Source organism: Pongo pygmaeus, chromosome 16 (genome assembly GCF_028885625.2).
Source record: "Pongo pygmaeus isolate AG05252 chromosome 16, NHGRI_mPonPyg2-v2.0_pri, whole genome shotgun sequence".
Taxonomy (NCBI): domain Eukaryota; kingdom Metazoa; phylum Chordata; class Mammalia; order Primates; family Hominidae; genus Pongo; species Pongo pygmaeus.
In genome coordinates, this window is record NC_072389.2 from 45,518,403 (window position 1) to 45,545,498 (window position 27,096).

Genomic DNA, 27,096 nt, shown 5'->3' on the forward strand with positions numbered 1-27,096 from the left:
TCACACCAAATCGCTACTTCATTTATTCAACAAATATTTACTGAGTGCCTTCTGTGTGCCAGGCTACTGTTAAGACAGAGTCCAACTCCAACTGCGGGCAGGTATATTTTCCATACTCTCCCCATCCAGGTACTAACCAGGCCCGACCCTGCTTAGCTTACGAGATTAGGCGCGTTCAGGGTGGTATGGCTGTAGACTATTTTGGATACCCTTATCTTTAATTTTCTCAGCAACCCTTCAAAACAGGTATCACAAGCCTCATTTTGCAGATAAGGAGACTGAGGCTTTTAGAGGCTAAAATTGACCCAGGTGACCCGGCTGACAGATGATTCAGTCCATTGGATTTCAAGGCCTGTGCTTGTTCCACCCGGCCACACTGCCTGTCATCAAAACACGTCTTTCTTGCAGGCTGGTTTATTGCATTTCTGTCCCGCCATCTGTCAAAAATGGGCCTGGGACGGAGAGGCCTCTGCCTATTCTGCCCTCCTTGTTTCGAGACCTTAGGTAAAGCCAGCATCTCCCTACCGGCTCCTTCCTCCTCCTGTGTGCCCTCCTTTTTCCAGGCCCCCAGCCCTGTGCCTGGGCTCCTGGCAGCTGTGTTTCATGAAGACCCTCCACCTTTGAAGAGCAGTCTTTTCTGTTGGTTGGAGAAGAGAAAGACACCCAAAAGGAAGGCTCCCAGCCAGGCCTTTAAACAAAGGAGCCAGGAAGAGGTAGAACCAGCTTCCCATGATGCCAGGTCTGTAGAGGGGTGTCTTATTGCGCCTCCCTCCCGCTCCATGGCTGCTTCCATCCTAGAGCAGGAGGGGTGGCAACCATCCGGACTGATAGCAGGAGGTTACCACCATAGCTACCACTTCCTGAAGAGCTCTCCTTTTTTGAAAGGAGCTCAGTGTTACCTGCCTACACCACCATCTTCCTGCAATGAAGAGGTCCTGTGCCAGTCTCTGTTCCCTCCAATGTCTATAACTCCTGTGACATCCCTCCTCCTGACATCCTTCTGGATGTCACTCCATGGAGACAAACCCTACTTCCCCACAGCCCTTCTGCCCAGCCTTCTCTCCTGCTTCAGTCCCGTTGTGAGGGCTGAACCGGAGCTCTGCCTGCTTCCTACATCCTCATTCCAGGGTCAGACGAGCCTGGCATATGTGCCTTCGTGGAGGCGCAGCTGTACGGTTGGCAGCACTGGGTTGGGGAGCAGATTGTGAATCTTATAATTCAGATTCTTGATCACAATCATTTTTGGAGACATCTGCCTGATGTCTTCAAAATCCAAGGGCTTTGCCTGAACCTCCTCTACCCCTAGCCCCGTCCTTTGGGAGTCATGGATTCCTAGGCCAGTGTCACACTCCAAAGCCATGTTCTTGTGATTAGAAGGCAAGAGAAAAACTTGAGCTTGGAGTCTTTGCCCTGGCATAGGCGTGTCTCACATACATAGGAATGTTTCCAAGCCTTTCCAAAATTCCTCTGATCAACCCCACACCAAATGCCTCTGCCCGCTTCACTCCATCCCATCCCTGACCAGCTCTCCCACTGCACTACCAGAAGTTGACACCACCCACTCACTGCCTTCCAAAGCATCTTCCCCAAGTCTCCCACCCAATTCTGCAGCCAGGAAGCCCCCACCACCTGACAGGGGTAGCACTCTCCCATCCCCTACATAGCTAGCCACCAACCTTTAGAGTCTAGAGTCTGTCTTCACCCCCAGCCCTTCATATATTCTAGTCCAAACCCTTAACTACTCAAAAGCATGGTCCAGGAACCAGCATGGGCTTCACCTGAAGCCTCTTAGAAATATGAATTCTCAGCCAGGTGTGGTGGCTCACGCCTGTAATCCCAGCAGTTTAGGAGGCCAAAGTGAGCAGATCGCTTGAGCCCAGGAGTTGGAGACCAGCCTGGACAATATGGTGAAACCCTGCCTCTACAAAAAATACAAAAATTAGCCACGCGTGTGGCATGCCTGTAGTCCCAGCTACTCAGGAGGCTGAGGTGAGAGGATCGCCTGAGTCTGGAGGGTTCGAGGCTGCAGTGAACCATGATCGTGCCACTGCACTCCAGCCTAGGTGATACAGCAAGACCCTAACCAAAAAAAAAAAAAAAAAAAAGACGAACTCTCAGGCCCTCCCCACACCATTAGAATCTGCATGACTCTTCAGTTAAAGTGTGAGAGACACTTCTCAAAACAGTCTGGTCTGCTAAAGAGACACCCCTCACCTTCCTGAATAGAGGGGTGGGGTGGAGTTGAGAGCCAGTGAGGAAGGCTGAGCTGGGACCCCACAGTTTAGGCCTCACACTGGGCAGTGGAGAAATCCCAGGGTGATCTGGACTCTCCCTAGAGCCCCACAGCCTTCAGCAGAGAGCAGCAGCCATGGCAGGACCAGAAGGAGGGGGCAGAGGGGACCATGCAGTGAGGTCCACACTAGGGCTCAGGAGCAGAAGGCACACATAACAAGAAAGAAGGGCACCTGCTTCTGCCAGGCAGAGGTGGGAGGGTCCCCTGGAGCTCCCACCACCATCCTGCCCCCAGCCCTGTAGGGCACCTGTGGCCCAGAACAGCTCCCGCCCAGAACAGCCCAGATCTGCCGGATGACTGGCTTTCTTCCCTCCCTCCTGCTGGCAGTCTCTGTCGCCTACCGGCTGGATTACTGGTAGTGGGTGCTCAGGAAATGTTTGTTGAACTGAGAGGAAGCCACAGCTTGTGCGGAGTCCGGATAATTCAGCAGACGTGGGCCTCAGGGGAGGGGCGGGGATGGAGGCTTAGTAGGAAAGACAAGTCCTGATGTCATACTTAGCTGGAAGTTGTTTCTCTGTCTGTGGAGTCCCTGTCTGATTCTTGCCTTGGCCTGGCCCTGGTGCTAGTGCAGGACGGTGGGGAAAGAGGAAGTGGAAAGAGCAGGAAATGACCCTGGGCTGCAGGGCCAGGCCCTTGCCTACATTCAGGGTGCACGTGATGTCTGACCTGGGTGTGGGGGCCTGGGAGTAAGCGCTCCCATCCTGCTGTGGGAAGAGGACGTTGTCCCTCCCCATCCCAACCCATTTCAGAGAGGAGGACTTTCCAGAGATCCTCCTTTTCACTGAGAAGACGTGAGCACTACTCTTCTTTGCCCAGGCCAGACCCTGCCAGCTGTGTGGCCTCCCCTCCTCCAGGCCTCAGCCACCACTCAGGAGAGGCAGGAGGCTGGCACGTGGTTACTGGGATTCCCCTGGTTGGGCATCCTGGGAATCTGGGACTGGGGGAATCCAGCCCAGGCAAGAGGTGAAAGCCTGCAGCTGGAGAGGGAGGCCAGGCCCTGGGGCGGTGACGGGGAGCCAGGAGAGCCAGGTGCTGGGTGCCACCAAGCCTTGTTCTCTCATCATAGTGGAGAAGGCTTGTGGCCTGGGCAGCGGTAGGCCCAGGTCAGGGTGCACCAGCCTCAGATGCCAGATACCAGTACAGGAATACACCAGGGGCTGTGCCCGTGCGTGAAAACACACATGTGCACAGAGATGAGCGTGTGAGGTGCAGGGAGGCCACTCCTTGCCCTCACAAGGTCACCATGCTGGAGAGTTTGCCACACTGCTCAGTGACAATGGCGCAAGCCACCAGCAACCACATGGCCATCACACAGAGGGCCTTTAACGGAGTGATTCCCTTTTCCTCTCCCCTGGGACTCCCCAGCTCCCAGGAGCTGTGTTCAGCATCTTCCTGCCGGGCCGGGGCGCCCTGTCCTGTGCCTCACACCTGCTGTGCCTCTCGACCTTTGGCTGCCTCCTCTCGGGGGCCGGCTTCTCAGGGCCAGGCCCTGCTGGGCCCCAGCCTTGCCAGACCTGTCTTCTCTGGGCTCCGGGAGCCCTGTTCCACTCTGTGGCTCAGGGCAAGTCTGGACTTCCAGCTCAGCCTGGTGATCATTCCACCCCAGGGGCTGCTGCTCAGAGCCCTCTGGCCAAGACACAGGGCTCTCCTGGGCCCCAGGCCTCAGACTGAGCACACACGTGCTCTCCCTAGGCCCAGGGATGCCAGCCCCTCCTAGGGAGAGGTCAAGAGGAGTCAAGTCAGGCTCCTGTGGAGAGCAGGGGACTGAGCTGGCTGTGGAAGCCGCTGACTCCCCCTTTGGCCCCTCTGGGGATGCCAGGGCTGGGCTGGCTGCAGGGGCGCTCCCCAGTCGGCCCTGCTCCATCCCGCTCTGCTTCTGTGCTTGCTCCTCCTCACTAGGAGTCTCTCTGGTGCTTTGGCTTCCCTGAAACAAGAGAACAGCCCCAGTGGCTGATGAATCCAGGGCTCGCGTCCGCAGCCTGCCCCATCCTATACCCAAGTACCTACCTCCTGACTTTCCAGCTCCTCCTTGTCTTCCTTCATATCCCACCTGTAGAAACACAGCTCATGGCACGCCCCACCCCAGTTCACTCCAGAGCCATGTCCCCCTGCCTGAATAGAGGGGTGGGGTGGAGTTGAGAGCCAGTGAGGAAGGCTGAGCTGGGACCCTATGACTTAGGCCTCACATTGAGCAGTGGAGAAATCCCAGGGGTGACCCAGACTCTCCCTAGAGCCCCACAGCCCTCAGCAGAGAGGAGCAGCCATGGCAGGACCAGAGAGGAGGGGCCTCCACCTCCTCTGGGCCTCCATCTCCTTGCCAAAGAAACCCCTGTCAGAAGCCAAAGCCCAAGGGTCTCAGACTGGGATCAGAGCCAGAATGTGGCCCCAGGTTGCTTCCCCCTCCCAAGCCTGACCTTGTTCCCTAAATCCAACCATTTCCTCTGAATGCAACGCACTCTGGGCCCATCCTGGGTCCCCAGCTGCTGTTTATGGCCAAACTTGCAGCACCTTGAGTTCTGTGAGGACTCCAGGCATGTCCCTGCCTGCAATGCCTGGGAAAGACATACCTCACTTCCCAGGGGAAGGGAGCTGCTGTAATTACCACCAGACTCCCTGGGCACCAGGCTCTCGCTGCAGCCTCTGCTAATGGCCTCTCCCAGCATCTCATTAACCTGTCGCCAGGCAGCAGTCAGCCAGGAGGCAGGGGCCCCAGGGATGGAGCTAGCACCTGGGCCTGTACTGGTCCAGGAAATTGGGACACCCAGATGCCCATCTTGATTTTGCCCCCTGCCACCTGTTACCTTCGGGCCCTGCCAGTCAGCCTCTCCTTGCCCCGGGCTTTGCTGCCTGTGGCTGGTGCCACCGAGGGTCTGCTGGCTTGCCCGCCCCGACCTGCAAGAGATGGCCAAGGAGAGAAGAGGCCCATAGCAGCCAGCTCCATGTTTAGCTGACGAGACCCAGCCCCTCCTCCTCCCCAACTCACCTTTTCCATCAGGGAGCAATGGTGGGGGCTGTAGTTTCCGGTGGCTCCTGGGACCTGCGGGGGGCAAAAGAAGTGGGGAAAGGTGGGGTGACAAAGGTTCCAAAACAGGAACACCAGTTCTTCCAGCCTCAGGAAGCTGTCAGTCCTTGGGGCCAGTCGTGGGTTTTGCCTCCCCAAAAGCACCCTTGCCTGGGGGTCAGAAGAATCGGGTCCTGTGCTAGCTTTGCCACTCCGTGGCTAGGTGTCTGGCCCCAACTCTCAGGCCACAGCTTCTTTATATATAAAACAAGGGGACCAGAACTCCACAGAGCTGTTTCTACAGTAGGTCTGGGGAAGGACCACCAGGACTTTCACCCATTAGGGACCAGCACCTCGAAGAGACCCCGGGCAGGCTTCCACTTAGCCTCCTTCTGGGGCCTTCTGCTCGGAACCTGGACAAGAGCTGTGGGCTCAGAGGGGAGGATGGGAGGTCTTGGTGCCCTCCTCTGATAGTGAGGGAGAGGAAGGAAGATGTTCTCCAACGCTTCCTTTCAGCTCTGAAAATAAGTAAGAGACTAAGAGACAGAGAAAAGAGAGGACAAGGGGGTTAAAGATGAACAAAGCCAAGGAGGGGAGGGATGAGGTAGGTGTGGGCTCACCCCTTCTGCTGCCTGCCCTGGCCGGGCCTTCTCCCCTCAGCTGGCTGCAGTCCTGTAGCCTGTGTAGACACAGGGAGTCAGGTTGTTGGTGCACAGAAGCTGCCGCGGGCCCCACCCTGACACCCCCCTCCTCAAAGCCCAGGCCCAGAATTGAAGGCAGCAGGGAGTTGGTGGGCCCAAGAAAGATGGGAGACCCAGTGTGCACACAGAGCCTTGAACCCTGGGCTCGACCAGAATGCCCAGCAAGGTCCTCTCAACCCCGAGGAAGGTCCCTGCAGCCCTCCCAGCAGCGCCCACTGCCAGCTCCACCCCACACCACAGGCAACCTGCCCAACCCAGCCACCCACGTGGGCTTGGCCTTGTCCAGGTCCCACGGGCGGCGCCAGTCACCCTGTGCGTCTCTGTGCCGGGCGAGGCGGGCTAGGTCGATCTGCTCCCGCTCCTGCTTCCACTGGGCGTAGTCCCAGCCCGCCTCTGGGGGCTCCCCCATCGGCCGGCTCCTCCGGGGCTCCCAAGCACCCTATAGGGAGAAGACACTCAGAGTGACGGGGAGAAGCAGGAAGAGGCTTGGGGTGGGGTTTGGAGACTCCAGGCGCTTCCTCTCTCAAGGTTTCCACATCTCCAGCTAAAAATTAGGTCTGTTCCAGCTCTCCCGTGGAAATGGTTTCCATCCACTTGTTAGCTGTGTGTTTTAGGCAAGTAATTTAACCTCTCTGTGTCTCATTTCCTCATGTGTAAAATGGGGAGGATCTCCGTAGCACCAACCCACAGGGGTGTTGCAGGGGTAGGCAGACGGGCCGGAGTGGGAGGGGCCCTGGAGGCTGTGAGCAAGGGCAAGGACTAGGGGCTGCTGCCACCTAGAGGTCACATCTGGCACTTGGCCAGTCAACTCCACCCTCCTGCCCCCTCCCCAACTCCCATGCCACCAGCAGGGCTAAATAGGGGAGGGGGCTGGATCCCATCTCTGGCTTAAACTGTCTCCCACTTCAAAGCCCACCCAAAGTAGAGACTGGCCAGAGAAAGGGAGGAGGAGCAGGAACTCCTGCATGTGCTCCCTCGGCCATGTCCCCGCAAATGAGGGACATATCTGACTCAGCTTCTCTGCCTCCCCCAAGTGAGGACCTTCAGATCCATGTCCCCATCCCCTCTTGAAGACGCACCTTCCATGCAGAATCCGAGCTGATGGCCACCTGTGTCGGGGGGCTCCGGGTCATACGCCCTCCAGGTGACCCCTCTGTGCCTTGGTTCCTTGCTCTGGTGGGCTTTTCACTTACAATCCGTTTGGCCTGCGGAGGATGAAGATGGGCAGTGCAGCAGAACCAGGGAGGAAGAGGCTGCCCACCGATGCCTGCACTCCTCACCCACCCTGCTCACCTCTGCTTTGTTCTCCATGGTCACAGCCAGCTCCACCAGCTCCCCTAAGCAGAAAGTACCCCCGTGGTCCTCAGCATCCTCATCCTCAACCATCTCGTTCATCACTCCGGGTCCACAGGTACCCCTTGCCCAGTTCCTGCTAACCACCCGCTTTTCCTGCAGAACAAAGACCCTCAGGCCACATGGGCAGTGCTGGGCAGCACCTGGGTGCTGGGTCCTCTCGGTGGTTCCCCAGGCCTGGGTTCCAACCCCAGCCCTCCCTGCATTCCCCACAGAAGAGCTGACTCCCACAGGGTGTTCACATGCCAATGGCATGAGGTTATCCAGGGCCCAGGGCCACCCAGCAGCCCAAGATGCCACAGTGGCCCGTCATCTCTGAGCTGGGAAACCCAGAGCACTCAGACAATGGGTCTCTGTCCCTCAGACACTGCTCCTGGCATTCAGCCCCAACTTCTATGTCCCCCACTTCCTGCAGGGTTTTAGCCCCTGGGGCTTGAGGTTTAGGAGTGGCCTGTGCTTTGTGGCATAGGCGCAGGGCTGTGGACTGGAAAAGGGTATGAGGATGTGTCTACTGGGGGTAGGGGGGCTTTCAGCTGTGGCTCTTTGGTGGGGACAGCAGTGGTCCGACTGCAGGAGGTTGGGAGCTGGCAGGTGCACCCCAGAATAGTTAGTGGGAGAGGGGAACAGAGGCAGCTGTCTTCCCCCGACATGGTCTGGGCCTCCACCTCCTTGCTACGAGCCCTGTCTCCCAGGGTGAGGCTTACACCGGGAACCTGGCTGATGGTAACGGTGAGGCCATCGGGCCGGAGGAGTGCTGGTGTGGTCACAGCCATGCCCCCCTGCTCTGCCTGCCGACGGTCCTCCTGGATCTCCTGTGGGAGGGCCAGGGGTCAGCACACGCCATGGCCCCCCAGGTGCACAGAGACATAGACGCTGACAGGCCTACACAGAGAGACACCAGTGGGACACCAGGGGGCAGAGGCGCCACATCACACATCCCCAGGACCCTGACCAAGCCTCTAAGAGGGACCATGCCCACCCTACCCCTGACCCCAGCCCCAGAGGCGCATTCCTGAGCCTGCAGGGAGAGACCACCACGTGTGGGGCACAGGGAGCGGCAGCCAAGTGGGTCCTCCCGGCCCTGTGGCAGCCCACTCACCTGGTACCTGCGGAGCAAGGCCTGGTTCTTCTTGCGCAGGGCAACTATCCTCCGATCCAGTTCTGCGTCCTTCTCCTGCCTGCTCATGGAGGACTCGGCTCTGGGAGGTCCCTGCAGAGGCAGGGAACCCAAGCTCCTGACTTCCGGGTCCCCCTCTCACCAGTCCCCAGCTTTCACATTTTCACCACCCAAGGAACAGATCCCAGACCCACAGCTAAGGTCACCCAGGAAGGAAGGGGATTGCTCAGGGAGATGGCCCAAAGAAGGCCCCAAGCCCCCATTCCAGCTAGGCCTGTCTGCCTGTCCCTACCTCCTCGGGGGGCTCAGGTCAGGGCCTCATACCCCACGCCACAGCTCCCAGCAGTGGGCTGCCCCTCCCCCAGCTCTCCAGGGAGCTTCACTGCCGAGCAGAGCCTGGAATGGGAGTTATAAATGGCTCTGGCAGCGGAACCTGCCGTGACTGGGAAGCTGCCAGGGGATTCGGGAGGTCGAGGGGGGAGCTGTTTGGCTCCCAGATCCACAACCAGAGAAAAAGGAGAGGCCCTGGCTCCGTCCTGGGCTCTCAGGCCCTGGACCCCGCACCCAGGCCTGTGCCCAGCCTGAAGGAAAGAGCTGCTCCCATGGGCCCAGCCTCTCCAGGCCGAAAGCTGCTGGTAGTCGGGGCGGAGAGAGCCAGCTCCCCTGGCGGCCCCAGCCCAGGAGTCACCCTGGGCAAGCCATGTCTCTGCATCAAGATTCCAGGTTCCTCTCTGTCTGGATGCAGGGTCTCTGTTGTGACCCATCTAGTCACAGCCCTCTTCCTCCCAGCCCCAGCTGTCCCCAGCTGCCCCCAGAGGGTGGCTGCCTGGTATCCCAGCCCCCTCCCAGTCCCAAGAAGCCCCCTGCCAAAGGCAGACTGCCACTCACAGCCGAGTGCATGGCAACGGCGGGCACCGAGAGAATTCCAGAGCAGCCCCTGGGGAGCCAGATTGGGAGGAAAGCTGGAGCCACCGGAGCCGGGCCTCTGCCGGCCTCTCCCTGCCGGCTTCGCTGCTCAGCACACGAGATCATGTTGTGATTACAAAAGACTCCTCTGGGCTCCCAGCCAGGAACGTCAGGCCGCCACCCCCACCCTTCCACTCTCAGAGGGCGAGGACCAGGGCACTGGCAGCTGGTTGGTCCTGCCTAGCACCTCTCCCTGCCCCACCCCAGCGTCCCCAGACAAACTGGTAGGGACTTCTCCCTGGTGGGTCAAGCCCACACAGGAGGTCTGGCCGCCTAGGCCCCAGCAGGACCCCAGCCTGGGCCTGCCTGCAGACAAGATGGGCAGCCAGCGTAGGCCTCTGTGCCTCCCATGAGTAGAAAAAGGCCTACAGCACACAAATGTGCCTGCCCTCTCCTGCTCCTTCTCCTCATCAGCCTTGGTTTAAGTAATTCAAAGGGATCAAGAAGCTCACCTCCCCTAGACTACCAAGTACTACCACATCCCTAAAATGACAACACTAGTCATTCATTCTTTTAGGTTGGACATTGTCTTCTCTGTGCAGTCATGCACCATATAACGACGTTTCACTCAACAATGGACCACATATATGATGGTGGTCCCATAAGATTATAATGGAGCTACAAATTCCTATGGCTTAGTGACATTGTAGCCATTATAACGTGATAGCACAGGGCACTACTTATGTGCTTATGGTGATGCTTGTGTAAACAGACCTACGGCATGCCAGTCATACAAAAGTATGGCACATACAAGTGTGTGCAGTACAGAATACCTGATAATGATAATTAACAATTATGTTACTGGCTTATGTATTTACTATACTATACTTTTTATCATTATTTTAGAGTGTATTTCTTCTACTTACAAAAAAAAAAAAAAGTGTACTGTAAAACAGCCTCGGGCAGGTCCTTCAGGAGGAATTCCAGAAGGCATTGTTATCATAGGAGATGACAGCTGCAGGCCTGTTAATGCCCCGGAAGACCTTCCAGTGGGACAAGATGTGGAACGGAAGACAGTGATGTTGATGATTCTGACTGTGTAGGCCTAGGCTGATGTGTGTGTGTTCGATTTTAAGAAAAAAGTTTAAAAAGTTAAAAAAAAGAAAAAGTTTCAAAATAGCAAAAAAACTTACAGAATAAGGATATAAAGAGAAAATATTTTTGTACAGCTGTACAATGTGTTTGTGTTTTAAGCTAAGTGTTATTACCAAGAGAGTCAAAAAGTTTTTTAAAATTAAAAAGTTTATAAAGTAAAAAAGTTACAGTAAGCTAAGGTTAATTTATTACTGAACAAAGAAAAATATATATTTTTTAATTTTTCGTTTTTTGAGACAGGGTCTCACTCTGTCACCCAAGCCAGAGGTCAGTGACATGATCATGGCTCACTGCAGTCTCAACCTCCTGGGCTCAAGGGATCCCCCCGCCTCAGCCTCCTGAGTAGCTTGGACAACAGGCGCATGCCACCATGTCCAGGTAGTTTTTAAATTTTTTGTAGAGAGAGGGTCTTGCTATGTTGCACAGGCTGGTCTTGAACACCCAGGCTCAAGTGATCCTCCTGCCTTGGCCTCCCAAAGTACTAGGATGACAGGCATGAGCCACCATGCCTGACCAAAAAATCATTCTTATAAATTTAGTCTCACCTAAGTGTACAGTGTTTATAAAATCTATAGTAGCAGATGGTAATGTCTTAGGCCTTCAGATTCACTCATGACTCACTCGGTGACTCACCAGAGCAACCCTCCAGTCCTGCAGGCTTCACTCATGGTAAGTGCCCTATACAGGTGTGCCATTTTAAATCTTGTACACCGTATTTTTACTATATCTTTTTCTAAGTTTAGATATGTAAACACTTAGCACTGTGTTACAGCTGCCTACAGTACGCAGTACAGTAACCTGCTGTACAGGTTTGTAGCCTAGGAGCAATAGCTACACCATATAGCCTGGGTGTGTAGTAGGCTATACCATCTAGGTTTGTGTAAGTGCTCTCTGTGGTGTTCACACAATGACAAAACCACCTAACATATTTCTCAGAACATAGCCCTGTCATTAGCAGACACATGACTATGTTTTAAAGCACAGCCACTTCCAAGAGGCTCTGTTGTTTGGGTCTCTAGCACTTTGGTATGGTGAGCCAGGCATTCCTCCAGGGCCCTTGCCATGGCAGTTCAGAGCTGGTCAACAGCCTTCCTCCCTCGGGCCCTAAGTTTGGGCCCTTCCTGGCCTTGCTCTCTAAGACTGGCTTTTTCAGCCTCTCTGAACCTGGCAAAGGAATCAGCCCTTCTCAGGAAAGCTCCTCCCCCATATCTTCCTCATACAGCTGAGGCTGGTCTCCCTGCCTAGGGGGACAGCCTGCCTGGCAGTGCCACCCTAGAGCCTCTGGGACTCAAGGCTTGGGGGTGCTGAGAGAAGGGTGGTCTTTCTGGACTAGGAATTCGTGGAGTCTGTTTCCTCAGCTACAAGGCCCTGACCTCCAGGCCCTCACCTCCAGGCCCTCAGGTGAGAATCAGAAGCCCCTGCATTCCCCACATCCCTGATTGACCAGGCCAGTTTCCCAAATGCCACAACTCGTCCCCTCTGTCTCCAGAGCAGAAACCCCCGCTGCCTTCTTTCTCCTCCCAGACCCACCCAGGCAGCCAGAGGTCCAACCTCCACCCCTCCAGAACTGCCCTTTCCTCCCCACTCCCTCCCCCAGCTCCGCCAGGCTTAGCCCTCTTCCTGTCCAGGCCTTCGCACAGCACCCCTGGCCCCACACCCCATCTCCACCACCCCGGAGTTCCCATCTTGCTTGCAAATGCCACTGCGCTCTCCCTTCCTTCCCTGCCGGATGTCCCCACTGAGTCAGAGTCGTCAAACTCTCCCAGCAACCATGACGCACCCAGGCTCTGTGCCCTGGGCCTCTCTCACACACATACACACACACTCTCTCTCTCCTTCTCCCAGCCGCTCTGCGTCCTGCCCCATACAGTGGACTGAGTTCCACGCCAGCCTCAGGAGGCTTCAGAAGCCTCCAGAAGCCTCAAACTTCCCTTTGCCTGCCCCGCACTGTGTTGGAGCTGGGAGGCCCGCAGAGCACTTGCTGGGAAGGAAGACCTAATGCTCTCCAGCCTCTTCAGAACTCAGGCCTGGACCAGGTCTGGGGAGGAGATGTGTAGATGGGGGAAGGAAGCTACAGGGATAAGGCAAGGTCTGTGTACCCCCCTCCCCCATTCCCAGACAAGGTGGGGGCAAGAGAGTAGCAGGGGGGTAAAGGCATGGGCACAGGCTCATTGCCTATGGGATGGCCACACAGCTCTTCTGGAAGGGCCTGCAGGAACACACTCCCCTCACCTAGGGCAAAGGCCTTCTGGTCCGTCAGGCTGGAGGGGTATGTGCCCAAGACAAACCAATCATCATACGGGGGTTACCAGCATCTGCTGACTGTGTGTTTCCCAGTGTTATTCACACAAGACGTCACACCTCTGAGCAGCCCCCACAGTCTCCCACTTTCCCCAGAGTCTGTGGTTGGCCTGTCTGCTCTCCATTAGACAGAGGCTCTCTGAGGGCAGGAATGACGTGCCAAGTGCCTCCGGATCCCCAGTGTCTGGCACGGTGCCCCTGCATACTAAAGAACCTCCATCAGCACTTGCAGAATGAAGACATGCGTGAATTGTGCTTGCCATCCTGTGCATAGCTGTGGGTATCCTATGCATAGGCTGGGACTTCCTTTCTGTCCACCTAGAATGTACGCAGCCCTGAGGGAGCCGGTGGGTGGTAAAGGTGCCCTAAGAGTGCCCCCTCCCCCCCCGCCGGAGAAGCCCACAGGAAGCAGGGGAGATGGAGAAGGACCAGCTTGCCATCCCCATGAGACTGTGTATCTGTTTCTCTGTGTCGCCACTAAGGGGCAGCAGAGCGACAACAGCCTGTTTCTGGGTGCGGGAGGCGGTTCCCTTTCTCTGTTATTCCGCAGGGCCTCCCCCAAGTCCCTGTAACCTCCACCTCCCAACTCCATCAGACTAGAGAAGCCATCTAGTTGTAGAAGACTTATTTTATTGATGAGGAAGCTGAAGCCCAAAGAGGTGGCGCCCTCTGCCCAGGTGGCACAGCCTATCTGTGATGCCGCTGAGGCCACACACCCGGGCGCTGCCTCCTGCCCAGGGCGCCTTCACCGGCTGCCCCGCCAATGCCGTTCTGCTGATCCTTCCCTCTGTGCCCTCCCTCTCTCCACCTGGGGTTGGGCCGGGTGTCCCAGCACCTCGGGCACAGGCTCTTCTCTGTGGTCCCCCACCCTCCCAGGCCACCCGCTGGCTCAGGGGCTACCCCCTGAGGTCCAGAAGGGAATGTATCTGGACCCTATTCATGGTCCTCAGAGCACAGACCTGGGACCAGCCCTGAGAACGAGATGGCTGCAAGTTGGGATTCTCACTGAGGAGAAAGAGGGAAGCGGCTGCAGGGAAGGAAAGACCCTCGGAACCACACACGGAGCCACCGCGACCCTGGGACCACAGCCCTGGCAGAGGCTCCACCCACGAGGGCCGCACAGCTCAGACCTCATTCTGTTTCCAGAATGCTGCCCCTGCAGCTGGATCAATGAAACATAAGCAAGCCGGCCCCTGCCCTTCCCCTCAGCTTTGTCAGAAGATGGGATGGGGGGTGGGTGGATTACAAATGAACTTCACCCCTTACTGGCTGTGTCCCTTCTCTCTCTGGCCCTCATCTATAAAATGAGGTGTACCTGCTTCACAGAATCATCTGGAGAGGAAATGAAATAACATGGGTAACCATCCATATCTGGAACAAAGTATGCCCAGAGTAAGGCTCAAAACAGTTTTCTTGCCTCAGGTAACTTCCTGATGGCCACCTTCTGGATGCTAACTCCCCAGCATTCTTTGAGAGGCCCAAAGGCTGCCTCCTACCAGCCTGCTGGGGCCTGAACACATCAAGACTTCTGGGTTATGGAGACCATTTGTGATCTGGTGGGGCAGATGCTGAGGCATTCCCTCAGCCACCTCCCTTCAGGTCTCCTGCCCAGCACACCCTCTCCAGGGAGTCCTCCCTGTCCCTCTTTGTCCCCTCTGAAGTCCCAGACCCTGGTTGCCATCTCTTTCCAGCCAGCACTGGTGCTTCTGGAAGCAGTCCCTGCACTTTACCTGCCTCTGGATCCCCCCAGGCGCAGTTCCAGGGTCACACCTCAGTGCTCAGGAACCCTTCTTCTTGGTGGAGGGCCGAGCTCTTAGAGGTCACTGGTGCCACTAGCCAGCCCTGGGTGTGTGGGTGAGCATTGAGGAAGAGAGTGAGCCAGGCTGGATTGCATGAGAGCTCAGCTACTAGGGAGGGAGACCCTCCAGATGGAAAGGGGCCAGAGAGTGGCTTAAAGCACAGCATTCCCTTTCTGCAAACCCATCCTCCCTCCCTGCCCCACCGTGGCGATTCTTGTCTCAAGGAAACTCCTGTCCTGGCTCCCAGGACTTGAGGTGTGGTCAGGCCAGGCCTGGTCTTGGGTGGGAGAACTCAAGACTGCATGAGGTGGGGCTGGAGGGACCAGCCCTGGGCAGGCTCCAGCTGCCAGGGACAAAGTCTGGGCCACGCCTTTCAAAAGAACACATAGGCCAGAGCAAGGTGGGGCCCAGGCTGAAGTCTTTTGAGGCACTGGAAGCAGAAGGAAAGCTGGACCAAGGACATACTCCTCCATTCTGCTCTCCAAGACATACCCAGGGCTGGGGCATCCTGAACCTTCCAGCGTCAGACCCAGTAATAGGAGGTAAACGCTGGCGTGGACCTGAGCCCCTGAGGTCTCCCTTGTTTGTTGGTGTTCTGTTCCCATGCACCAACACTGGATCTCTTCATGGTGCAAAGGGGACTCATTGTGTTTTCCCAGAAGCACCACCTTGACCCCCAGCCCAGAGCTGTCTATGAGCAGAGGCTGAATGCTGCCCTGTTGGGACTTGCCCACACTATGCCATGAACAGAGCACCTACTGTGTGCTTCACCTGGCCAAGGCGATGCAGGAACCAGCAGGGAAAGACCTCAGAGGCACCTGCCAACACTAGGCTGCGTTGGCCTGAGGCCCAGCCAGCAAAGGGCTCAGGCCCACCAGGGAGTTTTCCAGAAGGGGATGAGCTTCAAGGGGATGAGCAAGATTCAGGCAGGGGGATGGGAGGAGAGGGCATTCCATGAATGCACGGGAGATAGCAGGATCACAGGAGGCAGGGGAGTGGCGGTGGCTTTTACCTGCAAGAGGACATTAGGTTAGGAAGGTACAGACCAGACTGGGGAGGCACTGGAAGGTAGACTGAGGAGGTGGAGTCATCCAGAGGGGCTGAAAGTTTTACAGCAGCTGCTGATGAGGCCACCCCGCGGTTTAGGAAGCTGAAGCCAGAGTGGTCTAGATGGGTCGCATAGGGCAGGGGTAGGGCTGGGGGCAGTTAGGAGGCTGTGTCCAGATACCAGAGGGAGGCACGTGGGCCAGGCAGGGCATGGGGGGTCCAGGGAAAAGGTGAGCGGGAGAGCCTTCAGGAGGACTCAGAGCCTTGGCACGGCTGGTGCGACACAGTGGAGAGGGAGCATTAAGCGCTCAGGCCTGGGGGCCCTCACAGAGTCAGGCATGGAATGGCCTGGCCTGATGTCTCCGGGAAGGGTGCCCATTGGGCAGCAGAGGCTGGAAGGCTGGGTGGGACAGTCTCTACCCCTTCTCTAGGCTTGTCACATGGGTCTGAGGCGGCATCTCTGGGGCAGGGAAAAGGTCCAGTGTGGCTTTGAGGCATGGAGAAAAGGGTGACTAGGAGGCTGAGGGAAGGATGAGAGCCCAGGCCACTGAGGAGAGGGCACGGGCCTCTGGAGTGGCCTTAGGTGGTGTGGCTCAGGGGTTTTCACCCAGCCTAGAGGTGGCTAGGCAGGAAAGGGCAACCAGGGTTAGAGAGTGCGGTGAAATGCCGGGCCTGGACACCTGCAGGTGGGCAGCAGGGTGACTAATTGTCCCCATTTGCCTGGAACTGTCTCGGTTTTAGCACTGAAAGTCCTGAGTCTGGAATATACCTCGGTCCTAGGCACACCTGGATGCTCGGCACCCTGGGGGAAGAGGGGGCTGCAGGAGGCTGGGGCAGGGAGGGGGGCCTCTTGGGGGCCTGTCAGTGAAATGCTCTGAGGGACCAGAGGCCAAAGGTGCGAGGGAAGTGTCCCGCAGGCAGGTCCCCAGGGCTGGGCAACGGAGCCTCTGATGAGGCATAGAGGTCACCACTGATATTCATACTGATAACAGTAACACCCTGCACTCCAACGTCTAACACTGCCAGAGCCTCACACAGATGATGCCATTGGATCTCTTCAAGCTCTGCAACCTGTGAATTAGCCAGGGCAGGTGCTATTAGCTTCTCTTTGGAGATGAAGGTCAGAGACCTGCCCAGGAGTCTCTAGGGCGGGGCCCTCCCAACTGCCTCTGAATCACTGTGGCTGGTGGCCCATCCCTGCAGCACTCTCTCCAGCACGTACCTTTGGCCTCATACTGTGGAAAACCTGTCCACCAAGTGGCGCCTGGCTGTCCCGCCTCCCTCCCCACCCTGCAGGGCAGCCCAGCAGGCAGGGGGGCTTCCTGGTTCTGCTGACAGGCACTGGGGGTTCCAGAGAGGGCCTTCACTTTGTGTCCTCAACCTCCCAGGGCCCCCTCATGGCCTCCACTGCCCCAGGAGATGCCCTTCAGCCTCCCTCCCTGATCTCCTGTCTCCTCTTCCAGATCCCAGCCCCTCATCCCAGAAGTATCTCCTCCTGCTCCACAGAGCTCCCATCTCCGTTCTGTGGCTTTCTAGCAGGGAAGCGCCACCACTCTCAGCCAGGCAATATGCCCAAGCACTTGGTGAGCAGTTATCATCTGTAAGGCACAGTGCCTGCTGAGGGGTAGCGGGGCCACACACACGGAGAAGGCCCCGCTTGCCCTCAAAATCTTAGGACTGGGTAGGAGAACAGTCCATGAACACATACACCCTGCTACAGATCATCTCCCTTGTGCCACCACACTGTGGGTGCCCTCCTCACTTCCCACAGGCCTCTGGGCCCACTCAGGCTTCAGAGGCCGCCCTGTCTTCTCAGTCCACCCCATCAAGGCAGGGCCTACCGCCACCAACCAAGGCCTCACTACTCTGCCCGCCTGCTGCTGTAGTGGGTTCTGTGATTGGCACCCACTGGAGCTCAGACCCTGATTCCTGAGATGGAGAACTTAGGCCTCAAGCCTGGAACCCAGAGCACTGGGCCCCCATGCATTCCTCTCAGCCCTTGCTTTCCTCCTGGGGGTCTGTGAAGACACAGGCCTCTCTTTCAGCTTCCTGCCAAAGGCTGAGGACAGAGGTGGAGAGGTTGTGGTGTCAAGATCCCTGAAGGGTAAAAGGAAGCCGAGTAGGGCTTAGAGGGCTGGTGAGGGCGGTGAGCACAGTGAGCGGTGGACACAGTTGGTAACATTCACACAGTGTGGGCCGGAGCCTGGCAGGCACCACACCTTTGTAAATCTCCCCTGGGACTTCTGCCCCTCCCCAGTAGGCCGCCCTGTCCTGGTTCCCCATAGACCCACAACAAATGTGTGCAGAAGGGACTAATAACCTCCCACCAAGTCATAAACCAAAGTCCTCTGACCAACAATGTTAGCAAAGCAGGCTGGAATTTTTCAGAAGAGCATTCCTAAAAGGAGAGATTACCTAAGGTGAAGAAAGGGCCCGGGCTCTAGACTCAAATAGTTCCCAGTTGGGACTAACTACACACTTGTTGGGTGACCTCAAGCAGATTTCTTAATGTCTCTGAACCCTGGCAATGTTTTAATCTATAAAAGAGGGGAAGATCATTACCGTTACCTCCAAGAGCTGATAGGAGATAACTGATACTGTAAGAGAACCTGGCACACAAACACTTTCCTGCCCACCGTGGAAATAAAGGAGGATCACTCTTTTCCTCCTCTCCATTTTCCACATTGTATCCTGATGGTGGTTACTTTACTGCTCTAATTGAGGGGATATAAAGGTGACTAAGAAAGCCACCACAGGCCAGGCGTGGTGGCTCATGCCTGTAATCCCAACACTTTGGGAGGTCGAGGTGGGGGGATCACCTGAGGTCAGGAGTTTGAGACTAGCTTGGCTAACATGGTGAAACCCTGTCTCTACTAAAAATACAAAAGTTAGCCAGGAGTGGTGGCAGGCGCCTGTAATTCCAGCTCCTCGGATGGCTGAGGCAGGAGAATCGCTTGAACCCAGGACACAGAGGTTGCAGTGAGCTGAGATCGTGCGACTGCACTCCAGCCTGGGTGACACGGCGAGACTCCGTCTCAGAAAGAAAAGAGAGAAAGAGAGAGAGGAGGAGGAGGAGGGAAGGAGGGAAGGAAGGAAGCCACCACAGCCCCTGCCTCTGAGGAGCACAGAGTCCCCACTGGGATCAAAAGACATCAGGAGCAAGGATCCAGGGAGACAGGAGAGCCGAGCAAGGGCACCGGGTCTGTCTGCAGGGGACTAAGGAAGGCCACCATGGCTACAGCACGCCAAGCAAGAGGTTGTGGCAGGCATCAGAGGCCACAGGGGTCAGTGGGGACCGGACCACAAGGGGCTTTCAGAGTGCAGAGCAAGGTGGCAGCCTGGGCTCCCTCCCCGCCTGCCTAGATCCATCCCAAAAGTTCCCTTTTCTGTGTCTAATTTCCATTCTCAGGCTAGCTCCCTGGGCTAGGCAGCACATCTGACAATTCATGCCTGGGGCTTGGCGCCCAGGGCAAAGATTCCACCAGGTCCTCCACTACGGTCACTATTTATTCCTCCACCTGCTGAAAGGAGGTAATCATCCTATCTATCTTGTAGGACTCACTGGGTTACTAATGTGTGTGAAGCACCGCATGCCTGGCCTGGCATTCAGTAGGAACTCTACAAATGTTCAGAGCCAGTCCCTGGTGTAAACAGCCTTGCCAGCGTTGGGGACTTCTGCCTGGATTCTGTGGCATCTCATTACCACACCAATCTGGTAACGGCTTGTTCCCCAGCCTCCCCATCACACACACACACACACACACACACACACACATCCTGCTTTCAACTGTCCTTTGCCCAGATAAGGATTAGCCTATCCCTCTTCATTCCCTTGAGCCTTCTGCATCTGGCCCTCCCAGTGCACCTGTTCAATCCCAGCCCCTCCCTGACCTGTACAAATACACCTGAGGACAGACAGTACCCCAGACTTCCTGCCCCTGCTCTGCACTCTCAGGTAGGGACCTGGCTCTGCTTGCTGTTGGCTGGGGACAGTAGGGTCTCTGTGGGGTATGTTGTGTGTCCATGTGGTCAGGGTCTCTCTGGGTGTGTATGTGCATTGAATTGGTATCTGTGCCTCCGTGTCTCTGTGTGGGGGGGTGTGTCTGTCCATTTGCCCTGTCCCCACTCCTGGGCTGGGCCGCTGCACTTCCACTGTCTTCTTCAGTTATGATTGATTTACAGCCGTTGCCATGCCAGGCAGCAGGGCTTAGCTGAGAGTGGAAGAAATTGCATGAGGTCCCTTCCAGAGCTGCCAACTCCTGTCCCTCAAACACCTGGGCCTGAATTGGGGAGATACATTCTGAGGATTGTCTTTTCTCTTTCGTCTTACCCAGATCCTGACTGGCCCTGAGATTTTCTTTACCTCTCCTCCCCGCAAAGCCCAGCCCCATGGGTCTCTTCCAGCCTCATCACTCACTAAGGGAAAGGATGAGGGAGCAGGAAGGACCATGGGTATAGTTCACGGGCTGACCTCAGCTGAACATTTTGAGTACAAGTAGAGGCCAATGAAAATGGGTAGCTCAAGAGGTGCAGGAGGCCGGGTGCAGTGGCTCATGCCTGTAATCCAGCACTTTGGGAGGCTAAGGTGAGAGGATCACTTGAGCCTAGGCAACATAGTGAGACCTTGTCTCTACAAAACTTTTTTTTTTTTTTGAGACAGAGTCTTACTCTGTCACCTAGGCTGGAGTGCAGTGCTGTGATCTCGGCTCACTGCAGCCTCTGCCTCCCGGGTTCAAGCAATTCTTCTGTCTCAGCCTCCCAAGTAGCTGGGACTACAGGTTCCTGCCACCATGCCCAGCTAATTTTTGTATTTTTAGTAGAGACGGGGTTTCACTATATTGGACAGGCTGGTCTCGAACTCCTGACCTCAAATGATCCACCCACCTAAGCCTCCCAAAGTGCTGGGATTACAGGCGTGAGCAGCCGTGCCCAGCCAAAAAAATGTTTTTAAATTAGCTGGGTGTGGTGGCACATACCTATAGTCCCAGCTACTCGGGAGGCTAAGGTGGGAGGATTGCTTGAACCCTGGAGGTCAAGGCTGCAGTGAGCTGTGATCACGCCACTGCACTCCAGCCTGGATGACAAAGCGAGACTGTCTCAAAAAAACTTTTAAAGAGGCACTAACGCTCCCTAGAAAAAAAAAGAGGTTCAGGGGGCCGTGTCTTGCAAGAGGCTAGGGTTGTTGTATTGGGGGCGCTGTTTGTTTTTGTATGCTCGGCAAACTTGTAAGTACCAGAAAGCCCTGATGTCAAGTATTTGCTCCTGACATCACATACTACACTCCCATTTGAGGGTTGAAAAAAAATGAATGTACTGTATGTTCACTGGGCCCATTCTGGGGTTGTCCATTGTGACTTGCCAGCCCCAAGCAAGACATGGCCAGCCTTGGCACCAGTTTACCTCAGCAGCTCCATCTCATGACAGCATGGCTTGTTGGTGAATGACAAGTTGGCTCAGGCTCCAAGCTCCCACCCCCTTCCAATCCTGGTGGGAGGAGACAGGTACAAGCAGCTAGGACCCCATGGAAGGCTTTCCATTCACTTGTGCCCCTGGGCAAAAATCCATTCACTTGTGCCCTCAGGGGCCACCAACCCCATTCCTGTCCTAGCAAACCATCCTCCCCTTCCCTGCTCTGGGCACACTGATAACTCCAAGCTTCCTGCTCCCACGCCATGCCAGATGTTTACACAAGACAAGAGTCTGTAGGGACAGGCATACCATGACCTGGCACAGGGCAGGCACACAACATGAATAATTAGCAAATGAATGGATATTGAAATCTTCCCAAGCGGAATCGGATTAACACACAATTGTGAGTCTAGGGGGGCAAGTGTAAGAGTATGGGGTGTAGGGGCTGGTACATGGTGCTGTTGTGTCTCCATCTACCTAACCCGCTGTGTCCATTTAACCCCCATGCCTGGCACCTACAGGGCCAACTCTATATTGGGGCCAAGCTAAGCCAGAGGGAGCAGTTTTTTCCCCTTCTCCTTTGAAGGGTGTGTGTGTGTGTGTGCGTGTGTGTGTGTGTGTGTGTGTGTGTGCGCGCGCATCCCTGGGAGGGAGAAAGGAAAGACTGCAATTCAGGTTACAGTAAATTAAAAGTCACCTTTTGAACACAGGTATTCCTTGTGTCATTCCCTGCTCTTACTCCAAAAAGATGGACCCAGGTAAGCACTTTGGCTGAGAGACTGGGAATTGGAAGAAGGCAGAGAGCAGGAGAACGGTAAAGGCAGGGACTATCAGTCAGCCATAACTAGTGTGTGCCAAAAATGTATGTGCGTGTGTGTTTGTATGAAGGCAGTGGTAGGGGTCCACAATTAAGACAAGCCCTTATATTCTGTAGAACACGTTACAGTTTAAGAAGCATGCTTACTCATGTTCTTGGGTGCTTCTAAGGGTAGGTGCTTCTCCCACTGCACACTCGAGGCCCAGGGGAGCTAGGGGTTATGCTCAGGGAAAGGCCATAGAGGTGCAGCTGGGTTGGAATCCAGAATCCAGTTCTTGGGAGCTGTGCCATTGGCTTCCCTCGAAATGAACAAAAGACCGTCCTAGACTTTAAGAAGTAGCAGCTGATTCCCACCAATGGGGCACTTCAGAACACGCAGGACCACTCAGGTGGGTGCTGCAGGAGCCCAGTGGACCCGCAGCTGGGCAGCCTGGATGGCCCCCATGTGGATTTCCTGCATGAGGGCAACACGCAGCTGCGCCAGGGAGATTTCCAAGTGGCAGGAGGCATGAGCAAAGGCCAAGAGCTGAGAACAGAAGGTCATAAACAGGAGACAACAAACAGCTCTGAGAGGCTGAGCAGAGATTGGGCCGAGATACGTGGGGCATGACGGGGCAGAGGACAGATGGGGAGGTTGGCAGGGCTGTTGGCCTGGAGGTAGAAGCAAGAATCAGGTGAATGACAGGGTTGGCCACCATGGAGCACCTCCAGGCTGACAGAGTTGAGACAAGAACCCATACCTCCTAACTGGCGCCACTCCACCCAGGAGGACTCAGCCAGCCCTTGAGCACACAGGGACACACCGCTGAACCTTATATTGACTTCCAATATGTATCTTTGCTGAGAGAATGAATGAAGAAATGATTGTCAGGCAAGTGACCACGTCTGAGAGGCCCTGTTGGGGTAGGGGTGTGGGCACAAAATCCTTAGTGCCAGGGAGAAGATAGGTTTCTTTTTTACTGCAGAACCAAATGACCAAAGCTGCTTCTTTTTTTCCCTTCCTTTCCCACAGGTCCGAAGGTAGGAAAGTTCCCCCAATGTTCTCCCCTTTTTCCTCCCACTGTCATGTCCTCCAGACCCCCAGCCTCCTTCCTAGACCCTCAGGGAGCAGCCACCACTTCCCCCAAATGAAAAGAAGGGAGCAAGCTCAGGTAGCAGCCCCGTGGAGTGGGGGTGGGGTGGGCAGCGCTGCACTCCTCCACCCCCTGCTGGCTGCAGCCTTCTTGGCGTTCTCTCCTCTGTTTTCCCATCTGTCTCTCTCCTTTCCTCACGTCCCCTCCCTGCCCTAGCAGCCCATCCTCTCTCCTGCTGCTTCCCCGCCTGTTCTACGCTTTTCTGCTTTCCTGGCTACCCCCACAGCCTCGCTGGATAGCTGGCTTGCTCCCAAACTCCAACCACACTATGAGGCCCCTAGGACCTACTCCTGCCAGAGAAAGGAGACTGCCTTTCCTCCACCTCTTCTCACCCACTGGCTACCACCAGCAGACTCAGTTCCTAGGCCTGGGTCTGTGTGCCAACCCCCAAACAAAAGAGCCATAATCGGAGAGGCAGGTGGGGTGGGAAGTGGCTGTTTCCAGGCATCACTGAGCCTGGATGGGGCAGGGGCTGCTCTACCATGGTCACAGGAAAGCACCCAGCCCTGGAGCCTGCCTCTTCCCCACTGGTACCAAGCCCTAATCAAGCCCTAGGAGGCAGAAGGAGACCGGGGAGTTATCCAGCCTGGACAGTGGGAGCATAGCCCCACCCTGCTCCACAGGGCCCCAGACCCCCAGTCCCCTACCACAGAAGCAAGGTGGTGTCTCTTACCCGCCCCCTGGGCTTGTGGCAAGAGGTAAAAAAAAAAAAACAAAACAAAACTCCCCTGGCCTTGGGGCTTCAGGAATGATTCCAGCCAAGATGGAAGGTTAAACCACACTTTTTCCAGGCCTCTTCTGACTGAGGCAGAAAAGCTTTGACTTTACTTTCTATTCTTCCTGATTTCTTGGGTCTGGCATCCGCTCAGGAAAAGGTATGAGCTCACACATACTCATGTACACAGAACCATGCACTCCATGCACGTATCTGTGTACATAGCAAGCTTGAATATGAACCCACCCACGCACATGTACACAAACATAGCTATTTTATATAAATACGGCACACACCCTGTACACACACACACACACGCTACCTTTAAAAAGAATATATACATCCTCACCTTGCCACCTCGTACCCTCCGTGTCTTCTCATCCTCAACTGTCTTCCTTCTTCCCCTCCTCAGCTCTTTCATCTCCCCTGACCCAGCCTCCTATCTCCCCCTGCCCCTGGCCTTCAAAGAGCTCTTCTGTAGCCTCCTCCAGCCTCACCCTTGCTCCTAAGTACAATGAGCCTGCAGTTCCTAGCATGGTAAAGCCTCTAATCACTCTGCAAGGGTTCCTGGGTGAGAGAAAGGAGATGAAATAATTCTGCTTCTTAGTTGCAAATAAAATAAATCGAGGTCCAGGGAGTGGGAGTCATATCTTGGCTCAAAGAATAGAAACCAATAAATCTAGGTTGCTTGCCTTTTATCTGCTCAGTGCTCTGGCCTCACCAAGACAAAAGGCACGGGACATGCTACCCATGCCCCCAGCCCTCCACTGCAACTCCTTACTTGCCTAGAAATCCTGAGTCCTCCAGGGAAGTGGAGTGAGGGAGAGCTGATCTCAGGTAAGCTTAGCCCTGACCTCTGACTCTGACATTGTTCATTTGACTTTCCACAGGGGCACCGCCACGGTGGGGGGCATGGCCATCCTCCAGGTCACTGCGGGCCACCCCCCGGCCATGGCCCAGGGCCCTGCGGGCCACCCCCCGGCCATGGCCCAGGGCCCTGCGGGCCACCCCCCGGCCATGGCCCAGGGCCCTGCGGGCCACCCCCCGGCCATGGCCCAGGGCCCTGCGGGCCACCCCCTGGCCATGGTCCAGGGCCCTGTGGGCCTCCCCCTGGCCATGGCCCAGGGCACCCACCCCCTGGTCCACATCACTGAGGAAGTAGAAGAAAACAGGACACAAGATGGCAAGCCTGAGAGAATTGCCCAGCTGACCTGGAATGAGGCCTAAACCACAATCTTCTCTTCCTAATAAACAGCCTCCTAGAGGCCACATTCTTTAAAGAGCCTGTCTTCCTTCGTATCCATCCTGGCTGTCAGAGGACCCAGTTGTTTCCAAGCTCCCTAGTTGTGAAGATGGGGCAACCATCCTGGCATTCTCAGAAGCTTAACGCCATGGTGCTCACTATAAATGGCTGTGTAAGGTCACCTCTCCTTTCCTTTTCACTCCTGTCCCCTCCCATCGAGGGACCTCAAGTGTGGCCTCATTACCTCTATGCCATCCTGCACATCCAGATCTGGTGGGCCTTCCAAGGTTGCAGCTTGCATGCCTCACTCTACAGACCAGAAGCCTCCCTCCAATCCAGATGGTTTCTCACCATTCCCTTAAAGTACACTGAACTTTCCAGCCCCCTTACCTTTGTTTGCACAGGTAAGGAAGAATGCCCCCACCCCAGGTCAGGAATGCCTTCCCTCTCTCCTACCTCCACATTTCAAAGCCTAGCCTTTCTTCCAAGCCAGTCAGTTGCTTGCCTGCCCTGCATGGCCCCCAGCTATGCACGTGTGGGTTCCAGTCCCTGCACGTGGCAGCCACACTGTCTGGAGCCGCTAAGATGGGAAGGATTTGGTGCTCAGGCCTCTGGCCTGTACCACCCCTGAAGGAGCCCCAGACTGGTGGGACAGGAGGGACACCTTCCTGCTGAAGCCTCACCATCTCCAAGAAGCCTTCCCTAAGGCCTATTAGGAAGAAAGAGGTCCTTCCTCTTTGCATACTGTCCCCTTCTCTGCAGCAAGCTGCAGAGAAGAGATGGTATCAACCACCTCATGGGCCTCACCATATCTTGCCTATTGGCAGCAATTTATGGGCTGGCCCTTTATCTCTCCAACCAAACTATAAGCTATTCAGGGCATACCCCACACTTCTACACCTCTAGATTCTTCCGCCCCATTCCTTATGACCTGTGTCTTACACAGACTGGCATTGGCACACATTTTAGGGATACCTATAGTCCAAGTGTTCCTGACTCTCTCCTCAGCCCCATGTCTTCAACCAAGGCCTTTCTCTGCACAAGTAACCAGGCCCTGAACAGCCTGCTTGCTGTAAAACCCTTTCTGCCTAGTCAAATCCCACATCCGGGATCCTCTCCACTCCCAGCCCCCCAGGCTTCTCACACTGCCAATATCTATTCTAGTTCTAGACCCCTTAGCCAGGCCTGTCCACAGTCCATCATACCCAAATGTGCTCTACTCACAGCTACTCCCTGGTGGGGGAGGTGGCACTGGAGTCAGTGGCTATTGGGCACCTCCCAGTGCCCTGGAGTCAGTGGCTATTGGGCACCTCCCAGGCTGAGGTGGGGGGGGAGGGTAGCGGTGACTATAAAAAAGGATCTGGGATCACTCAATATACCCTTATAACAAACCTGCATATGTACCCCCTGAATCAAAAATTAACCTTAGCTTACTGTGATTTGTGTGCTTTATAAACCTTTTAAATCTTAAAAAAGAAAGAGAAGGAGCTGGGGATGATCTGAGTGCCTCTCTTCTTCCCCCACCTCCTTCACCAGACTGCGCACTTGAATAACGGAGTCAGGGCTCCACATCTAAGGGGTGCACACCCAGGTCCAAGTCGAAGTCCAGAAGGATGGGAAGAAAGACCCAACCTGATGCCTCGCCCCACTGGGGAGGGGAGGGGAAGGCTGAGCGAGCCGGGAACCTCGCAGGCCTGAAGCCGCCCGCCTCTCGACCCGGGGCGTCCAGCGTGGTGAAGTGCGGGCGTGGAGCTCGCCCTCTATCCGGCTGGAAGGGTCTGCGTTTCGATTTGTGAGGATCTCTGCATGTGTCGCGCTCCCTGGTTCCTTACGGGAAGGCCGAGGCCGCTAGGAAGGGTTGCACGGCCGGATTCCAACAGCGGCTCTCAGGCCTGGCGGGAGCAGAGGGGCGCTCACACCCGCAGCCCAGCGATCTTAGAGACAGGGCGCTCCGCTCCGGCCGCGGCGCCGCCCCCATTGGCTGGGCTTCTCCTCGCCCCGCCCAGCGACCGGCCCGCTCAGAGCCGACGCATGCGCACGAGCCTCCCGCCGCCGCCGCCGCCGCCGCCGCCGCCGCGGCTTCAGCACCAGCGCCCGGACAGCGGT

The 27,096-nt window shown here is 56.0% G+C and overlaps 1 protein-coding gene across 5 annotated transcripts; it reads right to left on the reverse strand.

Annotated features, from left to right (window-relative positions):
• Positions 1 to 24,183, reverse strand: CCDC9B (coiled-coil domain containing 9B). Of its 5 annotated transcripts, XM_054451705.2 has the most exons (12): positions 24,097 to 24,114; positions 9,354 to 9,476; positions 8,448 to 8,558; positions 8,053 to 8,160; positions 7,289 to 7,444; positions 7,075 to 7,200; positions 6,262 to 6,434; positions 5,915 to 5,973; positions 5,277 to 5,330; positions 5,095 to 5,185; positions 4,301 to 4,343; positions 1 to 4,217 (listed from the first exon to the last, which is right to left on the reverse strand). In XM_054451705.2, the coding sequence occupies exons 2-12, from the start codon at positions 9,363 to 9,365 to the stop codon at positions 3,675 to 3,677; spliced, it is 1,476 nt and encodes a 491-aa protein (XP_054307680.2). In that variant the 5' UTR covers positions 9,366 to 9,476; positions 24,097 to 24,114; the 3' UTR covers positions 1 to 3,674. The 5 variants fall into 5 exon arrangements, with proteins under 5 accessions (XP_054307680.2, XP_054307681.1, XP_063508655.1 ...); XM_054451706.2 differs by lacking the exon at positions 9,354 to 9,476 and having other exon boundaries at positions 24,097 to 24,183; XM_063652585.1 differs by lacking the exon at positions 24,097 to 24,114 and having other exon boundaries at positions 9,354 to 9,502.
• Between the last annotated feature and the right edge of the window lie 2,913 nt (positions 24,184 to 27,096).